General features: G+C 46.8%; 1 protein-coding gene across 1 annotated transcript in view; it reads right to left on the bottom strand.

The window, feature by feature from the left end:
* MMP24 (matrix metallopeptidase 24) overlaps positions 1-7235 on the bottom strand; it is a 39479-nt gene extending 32244 nt beyond the window's left edge. Inside the window, 2 exon segments of the mRNA XM_017739034.1 lie at positions 845-961; positions 7057-7235. Of these exon segments, the coding sequence (XP_017594523.1) occupies positions 845-961; positions 7057-7160 (221 nt within the window). The 5' untranslated portion in view covers positions 7161-7235.
* Positions 7236-9367: the final 2132 nt, after the last annotated feature.

Raw genomic sequence — 9367 nt, 5'->3', positions numbered from 1 at the left:
ACACCATCATTTCCAACACATTCTGGCACTTTCCCCATGCTGGTCACCCACATTTCTACCTCTTCACTGCTGACTCTCTTTCTGTCTTAGTCTTACCCAGATCTTCTCCCTAATGCCTACATCTCTAAATTTCATTCCTTTGCAATTTCCTTTCCTGCTCCAAAAATTTAGAAGGCTGTAATTTCAGCTAGAGGGTGGGTTAATTTTATTTTGAAGTGACATTCTTATTGCCAGAAACCTCCACTGGCCATCTTTCAGCAATTGCCTTTCAAAAGCTCACGGCCAGACTGACTCAGAACACTTCTCTGGGAAACTATCGCCCCTCTGCAACACTCTTGACACCTGTAGCTCACTTCAGCTGGCCTAACCTCAGCTGGTCTAAGCCTGGACAAAAGCAAGAGCTCTACTACAGGAGCAAAAGTAAAACCTCTGCAAAAATAAATGTTGCAAATCAGTAGAAGGAGAAAGCATCTTGTCCCCAAACAGTGATGTTCCTTCTGCTCTGATGGTTTGTTGAAGGTGACACATGATCTAAAGGTTAGAGCCTTAGATTTCTAACAGAAGAAAAAGGGCCTTTTACTAAGATCTTCCTGCCAAAATTACACAACTGATGGCTGGGATTTAGGTGCCTTTACTGATCAGTTATTTCCTAATTGATAACAGACTCTTCAGTTAATCCAGTGCTCTGAAAGTATTCCCCTCCACCACATTCTGAGAATGAAAGCCTGGGCTAGACATTACAGGGAGGATCCAGTTTAAATTTAAAAGTACTTACAAATTCTGCATGCCAAACAAGTACAGACCATTTTTTCCCCATCAAAAAGGGGGAGGGAGGGGGCTGTACCTGTAGGTTATGTGCTTCTGTCTCCACTTCTGGCCAGTGAGTGCATACCGTTTTTTCCTCCGGCTGTGACGTAGGTGGGGATGATCCGGGACTCCACACCGAGGCTTCTTCATCCACCTGCAAGTAAAGGAAAAAAAAAGCAAGCTACGCAAAGAGTTTGGAAAAGAGATTCCAAAGAACTCAGGAGGTGACTGGAAGTCCTCTGAGAGATGGCCAGTGCTGACCCCAAGAAGGGTTCAGTCCTTCCTCTGTCAGGTTTATCCTCTTAGCGCAGGGCTGTACACCCCACCTCGGCTGGCAATCCACACACCTCAGCACACCAAAACCACTTCATTTTTCCTTTTGGAAACACAGATTCCAGATCAGGTAGCCCCTATGCTTGACAAGAGCTTAATGATGATAATGCCACAAGCGACCCAAATCAAAATCGCAGGTGGGTGTGCCCTGGGATCAAACTCAGCTATCACCTACTGGATCCACTCTCCATCTGGTAAAGTGCTCCTGTGCCACTGAAAAACAAATCCAGTTCATACCTCACTAGGTAAAACTGAACAAGGGCAAGCACAACCCTTCCAGGTAATAACTAAGGCTTTCACCTGGAATGACCAGAACAGATCCCTCCAGTCTCTGGGTCACACACACCAAATTCCATTAGGTTCTCCCCATAATCCCTGACTCTTGATGTCACTCATGATGTAGGAAAGTCTAGTCTCTATTGCCAAGTGAACTGGAAGAGCAAAGGATGCTGTCCCTTGCACAGGGATTCAGGCAATATTGTCAGAGAAGTCCACTCTCCTTCCCTACCTCCTTTACCTCCAGCCTTGACAGATCTTTTGTTTCTTTCTTGTAGCAGCTTGGGGGTGGTCAAACACTGGCAGAGGTTGCCCAGAGACGTGGCAGAATCTCCATCCTTGGAGAGGTTTTGGAGATATTCAAAACCCAACTGGAAATGATCCTGGGCAACCTGCTCTAGATGTCCCTGTTTTAGCAGAGGGTTGGAGTAGATGATCTCAAGACGTTCCTTCCAACCTCAATGATTCTCTGACAGAGAATCAAGGAGAAATAGACTGTTCCTCAAAATACACTTGCTCGTGTGGGCACACTCCAGAGAAGCCAGAAGTGGCTTATGGAGAAACAAATCTGCCCATCACTGCATGTGGCAGCTGGGGAAGAAAGAAACAAGGACAGAGACTGAGGAACTACAGGTACTGGTCTCCACAGGCCCCCAGTCACATCCTTTAAGATTTTGCAGTGCAGCCCAGGACAGGAGAGCAGAGCCCAGGAATAACACAAGCAGTCTCTGGCCACAGCCTCCCTAAGGCACTGCCTCAGCCACTGGAATTCTTCAGGCTTTTCATGCATTTGGCCCACTAACTATGATGGCAAAGGCAACTGTCCAGTGTGACACAAAGCCCTTAAGAACACTTTGCAAGACATGCCACTGCCTCATTACACACAGGAAAAGCACTGTAGCCAGTCCTGGCCCACTTCTCACACAGGACACCAAATTCTCTCCCTCCTCCTCAGTAAGGTTTCTCCCACATCCTTGGCCACCCAGGGGCCAACTTTTGGCCTCCAAATGCAGACATTCCTCCATCAACTGTAGCCAGCCAATGGCAAGTAGTCCATGCTTGTGCCTAAACAATGTATATCTTATTCTTATATTAGCCCCAGACCTTCAGGAGAGTCTCCCATCACCAGTAGATGGTTTACAAGACTTTTTGCCAGGACACTTTTTAAATTTAAAGCAACCAGACAAACAAACACTGTGCCTCACCAGAACATTCTTTCAGAACACACACACCTGCTCCCAGTTCAGGCAGCCACGCAGCCCTTTCCTGATTCTACTTCCTATATGTAACTCTGGTTGCTTATAAATTTCAGTGCAGTCATCTGTCATCATCTTCCCACCAAGAACAGAGCAAATGAGAGCTGTTATACACATTGCACTGTACCTGACAAGAACCCAAGCTGTGTATATAAAGGCAGCACAGATCTTCCCCACTTACATCACCTCACATTTATCAGCACTGTACATCTTTCAGAAATCCAGGCAACCTGTAGAAATTGGATCTGTCTTGCCCACACAACTGCTGCCACCTTCAAAGAAAAGCAGTACATCTAAGATTTGCTTTTAGATATATCAATTCAACCTGAACACACTGTGTTTTTCCAAGTGTCCTTTATTTGCGCTCTTTTGCATTGCTTCTAGCACTTTCCTAGCGAGACCTCACACTTACTGTCACCTCTATTCTCCCAGATACTTCCTGAGTTTTCAGGGTTTTTTTTTAATTCCACTCATATGTTATGATACAATGTTTTTATTATAACCTTATACAAGCCATAGTGTGAATCAGGTTTTCACCTCTTGAGCATCATGGGAACTCCAGTAGTCTGAACAGCATCATCATCAGGCCCTGACTATAGTCAGAAAAAAGCCTTCTGTTTTATCCTTACCAGTATCATCTAGAAGATAAAAATTTAACAGAGCAGTACTACCAAACCAGCCTACATGTGTAGAGAAGTCACTGGGGCTGTCCAGGGCAGTGCTGACACACCAGCAGGACCTCACACCTCAGCATCTGTTTCCTGTAAGAAAACCTTGGCAAGTTCCCAACACTTGCCCTATGCCCAGCTGGCCACAGAAATTCACCCTCCCACAGCTCAGTCCCCTGTTATCAAAGCCAGAGCTGCACAGAGACCCCACAGAAACTGAATTCCCTCCAACAGTCAAATTCCCTGCCCCTTTGCCAGCTCCAGGTACAGGCTGTTCCAGAGGAAGCTGCAATACCAACACCTGAGGCTTCAAGGACTTCTTGAGCCAAAGCTTCCAAGGTAGAGATGCCAAGAGACTCATGCTGCCCCATGGCCCCTAACTACTCTCTCAACCCCATTTCACTTAGGCCTGTCTGAACCCCCATATTCTACCACTGTTTGTTCCAGAGTTCAGCTACTGCCTGTCTGAAGCCAAGTAACAGAGCCCAGGTACCTGGTTGGAGCTCAGCAGCACCCAAGCTGTCAACAACCTGAGCTAATGTCAAACTGAGAATGTTTATCTGGATCAGGGTACAAATCCAGCCATCTCTCCTCTCAGCAGGGCAAGTCTGTGGCAAAATATCCACAAAGCTGTAGCTTGCTGCTGTTCATCATCTGTAGCTGAGCTTTATGACAGACATTCTCTACTGAGCAGTTTGGACAACCCTCTCTGTGTTCCAGGGGAAATCATCACATCAGAAACAACAAAAGACAATTACTGGAAGCAAGATTCAGATACTTACGGTTGCTTCCCCCCCTCCCTATTTTTTTAAATGGGAACACTGGATCATCAAAATTTATACTTGGCACTCTTGAGGCACAGACTATTGCATTCCTCCAGCTGCTTGGCATGAGAAAACAGGCAATTTCCAAAAGCAGTGACATCCAGTTCTTGTCCAGACACAGCTGCTTTCCCCAGCTCAGGCTCCAAGCCCTTCACAAGACTCTCCTAAAGAGAGGAAGCTGTCACTCTCAATCCCCTACACTTGAGCTGGTGGGAGTGGTATCTTTAAACAGTTCTGGTGCACCCCAAGGTGAGAGAGCCACACAACAGGCTCAAGACAAAGCACAACACACTTCCAATACAAGTAAGATCATTTCTCAGATCCCTCCAAGGCCATGTGATTGACCATAACAAAGACAAATCACCACTTCTGTTCAGCACTAGTGTGCCTTCTCTCCAGCATGCTCCAGGACTATATCCTTGCCCAGCTGCTCAGTTCAGCCCACCAGCTGCAGGCAGACACAAAATTTGCTGAGGCACCATCAGTTGCAGGGTCTGAGGAGGCCGTTTTATATATTCTCCCTGCTCTCTTTACAGGAAACTACATAGCCACAAGACAGACCCTCTGCTGAATGGACTCCCACCCAACTTTCCTTTGGGGTACCAAAAAGCATCACCAGTGGTGGTGTTTCTTTCAATCTCCCACTAGCAGCACCTGCATGGTGACTCCACATGCTCGGGTACCAATCTTGGGGGAAAAAACAAGCTCAGGATTTGAGGGCATGTGGGAAAGGAGACGAGAAACTTTAGGCTTCCATAATAAGTGTAAATAGAATATGCAGAATTTGTTGCCTAACAAAGAAACCACAGAAAATAATAACTTTGCACAACTCTGATTCTTACAGTCACTTTAAAGAGACAGAACTTATGACACTGATGGACGTGACAGAAAAATTCATAACTGAAGTCTCAAAACTCATACCACAGACTGAAACAACAGCTTAGTAAATGCTTGAGTAATTCAGAGCCCTTGGAGGCAGCCTGCCTTGCCAGCTCTTTTCCTTCTGCTCAGCTTCCACAACCAGGTCTGAGGAAGTGACAGCCCAACACAGCCCAGGCAGATGCCCCTCCAGCTCAAACAACAGGCTCACAGCTAACAGCAATCTGGACCTCTTTTTCCATTCATGTAATTTCTAGGAAAATTCCACCCTGCCATACAACATATGGAACCACTGACTCAGGACAGATGGAGGCAGAGCAACCCAACATGCCTCCAAAGCACACCAGAGTCTGGTTGCAGCTGAGGTATCAAGCTTTTGGAGACTTGAGGTTTCAGAAGAGGGAATCATCTGGGTTTTTCACTCATCAGCCTTTGGGTGTTCATGCACTGATCAACCCCTACCCATAAATACAAACTCACTAAAATGTGGGCAACACCTTCCTTTCCTTCAGAAAAACTTTTTCTTAGTAAAGCAGGTACTCCCACATGCAGTTTGCTCCTTTCCCCTGTCACCCACAAGGCAGCAGAAGCAGCTCCTTAACTTTCCAAACTAGCACCCCAATATCACAGCCCCTTCTTTCCCCATCCCCTTCCAAATCATCAGCATCCCAGATTCAAGCTTCTGCACACCAAACGCACACATAGAGCCTTGCTCGATGGCTCTGCTTCAGCATTCACCTACAAACCATGTTATTAATGGCAAAGAGATCTCAGATGGAAAATTCCCACCTTTAAAAAGCATTTTGTTTTCAACGCATTTGAAAAGCAAACAGGATTTTCTCTGTCCCTCAATGGAGAACAAGGAGCTCTTCCAGTGAGCTAAAGAAGGGAACGCTATGTTCACTGGAGAGGTAGTCCCAGCCCAGGACGATCCCCTCCTGCCCAATTCACTAGTTTCTTCTGTTTCTCCCTCTTCTTGCAGTCTGGAAGGCATAAAACCAAACCCCTTTGTTCTTTACATTATTTGGTTACTTTGTGGCCCTTTTTTTTGTGCTGTGGTGTCCCTTTTGCCAGCAGTGTGCCCTAAGAGGAGAGACTAAGAACCAGGCAGAGCATGCTCTGAAAAGGTCTGCTAATGTAGCAAGGGGCAGGGGCAACTAGGCAGGGCCTAAGCAAGTTCCATTGGGCTTCCTCTTTTTGCTCACCATGAGATGCTTTTTCCCCCATAAAGCCTTAGGAAAACCTTCTCTGCATTCTGCTTTAGCCAGCAGATGCTCCCCAGACCAAGAGCAGATGGATCCAGCCATATACACAACACCCAAGTGACCAGACAAGGAGCCACTTCCACACCACCCTTTGCAGCCCACATTGATGAGAAGACTAAAGAACAAAGTCCCTCCAGCCCTGGTGATTTACACCAATTCCTCTGGGCTGCCAAAACTCTGATCACAAACAACAACACATGGCCAACATACAGCAGAGAACATCTAATGTCCAAAAAATGGCAACTATGGGCAGTTAAGTAGCCCTGACTATCATCATCAGACTACAATAACTCACTTCAGTTCAAACGATGGATCTCCACAAATAGCACCTACGGAGATACACAAATCCAATTAATTAAGAAATAGATTAGAAGCCATTTCTAGAGCCAGAATTTTAACCTAAATTCAGACGGAGATGGAAATAAATGAAACCCTTGATGTCCTCCACTTTTAGAAGCTCACAGGATTCATGCTTTGATTGTGCACCAGCAGTGGGGATCTGTGTTCAAAGAACAACAGTAACAAGAGCTTCTCCTCACACTCACAAAAAATACTGTTGACAAAAAGAAAAGTGGAATTGCCCACATGTTTTTGTTAGAAACACCTTTCAATAATCAAGACTTCTTTGATACAGTCAGTCAGGCAAATCTATCCCTTTTGAAGACTTCTTGCACCTGGAATAATTACCCAGGAAATATGACAATGCATTAAGAAAGACAAAGACAAAAGTAGCCTATATTAATCTTACTCAATAGTTGTCTGGTCCAAAACTCCTGTTACTGGGATTCCATAAAACTGTTGCATAGTGGCAACTGCAGACTGCACAGCTTTTCCCGACTGCAAGGCAGACATTTGGCTGTCAGATGGAAGTAAGTAGCCGTAAGTTTTTAACCAACCCTGAAAAAGAAAGAAACAGATGGTAAGATGCCACAGTAAGTTTTCAACATAACAGTTCAGAACATTTCCTCAAAAGAAAAAGTGACAAACTAGCTCAAAAAATTCAGCCATCTCTCTTTTTTTTGGTTAGGTTTGGTAATACCAGCTGATCCCTAGGAAGGGCTGAAGACCCAGCTTAATATCACCTTTCCTGATGGGACAAGGCAGACCTACCAATCAAAAATGAACATCATCCCTACTGGGCAACTGGGGCAGACTTAGGTCTTGAGAGCACCAGAAATGCCCAAGAAGCTTTGTTCTTGTTCCAGGGACTTCCTGTGCACCCTGTCCCCTTGCCATCATGAGACTCCTCAGTCCCCACAGCAGCAAGCTCCCAAGAGCCCACTGCCTACCACCCACTGCTGTCTCTGGACCATCATTCCAAGAAAACAGCTTAATAGCCCTGAGTTCAGCTTTGCACTTGCAATAAGCACAGGAATAATTCTAAAAAAACTCAAATGAACCAAAACAAACAAATAAACAACAAAAAAAACCACACTCAGAAACTTTGAAGACTCTGATTAGGTGGGTGTTTCCTCTACCAACAGCTAATACCAGCGAACTGTCAGAACAGGAAAACAGCCAACTCTCCTCAAGGAGTTCTGTCCCTTTTCCCTGCCTCCACCCTAAAACGCAGCCTTAGATAAAACCATGTGTCAAACTTGTCAAAATGCTAAGGACAGCATTTTCAAAAACACACATTAATTCAGGGGTTTTTTTCCTCTCCTGCCTTCCCCTCCCTCACTTTGATACGGGGAGAAACCAGAATATTAAGTAATAATAATAACAATAATAATAGAATAAAAACTTGTTTTCATAAACCTTTCCCCATAACTTTTCACGCACACCCCCTAGTGCTTCATTCTTCTGGTTGATTCAACACTTAGACCAGGATTAATATGAGACCAACATATATCCCATAAGCTTTTTCCCAATCCGTCTGACCCACAGGACAGTCCTCACCACGTAAGCACTGATAAATCATCTGCATGCACTGTTCTTCCACTGACAGCATGATCACTCTGGGAAAGGGGAGAGAAGAGGCTTGTTCTCCCTTAACATAACACAGCAGCAGGAAAGGGGCTCAAGTCAGGAGAAGCACAAGTGGGAGAACAATCCCTGTTTCTTTGTGGCAACAATAAGATGCCAGAAGCCATTAGGGAGAGAGAAAGGAGGCCTTGCTTCCAAAGCAGGAAAAAGAATCATAGAAGGATTGGAAGCCCATCTCATTCCACTCCCCTGCCATGGCCAGGCACACCTTCCACTGTGGTCTACTTGGTTGCTCCAAGTCCCGTCCAACCTGGCCTTGGACACTTCCAGGGATCCAGGGGCAGCCACAGCTTCTCTGGGCACCCTGTGCCAGGGTCTCACGGCCCTCACATTCCTTCCCAATCTCCCATCCATCCCTGCCCTCTGGCAGTGGGAAGCCATTCCCCCTTGTCCTGTCCCTCCATGCCTTGTCCCAAGTCCTTCTCCAGCTCTCTTGGAGCCTCTTTAGGCACTGGAAGGGGCTCTGAGGTGTCCCCAGAGACTTCTCTTCTCCAGGTGAACACCCCCAGCTCTCCCAACCTGGCGCAGAGCAGTGGAGTGCCAGTCCTCAGAGTATCTCTGTGGCCTCCTCTAGCCTTGTGCCAGCAGCTCCTCGTTGGCCTCGTGTTAGGAGCCCCAGAGCCACAGGCAGTGCTCCAGGTGGGGTAGAGAAGCGACACGAGAGCACGGGCTGGGCACGCCGAAGTTCCCCAAGGGCGGGCACATACAGTGTCACTAAACACGGACATTACCAATGGCTCCAGACAAAGCTAAGCTGCAAAACTGCTCCAAGACCATTTGCTACCCCTGCCTTGGCCTCTGACAAGCAGAGCAATGCGGAAACACTTCATTATGACCAACATTAGCTGCCCTCCAGCAGCGACGGCAGAGCACAGTAACCAAAACAGCTCGGAGTGGGGCTGGCCTCGCGTATCCCCGTTCCTTCCCGGCCGCACTCGGAGGCGGCAGCAGGAAAGGGGCATCAGACGATGGCCACCTGGACACGCCGAGAAACTCCTCCCGGGGACTGATGCTCATGACCACCCAGGAGGGGCACGGCTGCTTCTCCCGCCGGGCCCCCACTCGCCGCGGGC

Source organism: Corvus brachyrhynchos, unplaced genomic scaffold (assembly GCF_000691975.1).
Source record: "Corvus brachyrhynchos isolate BGI_N302 unplaced genomic scaffold, ASM69197v1 scaffold427, whole genome shotgun sequence".
Taxonomy (NCBI): domain Eukaryota; kingdom Metazoa; phylum Chordata; class Aves; order Passeriformes; family Corvidae; genus Corvus; species Corvus brachyrhynchos.
This window is presented reverse-complemented; position numbering and strand designations above follow the sequence as displayed.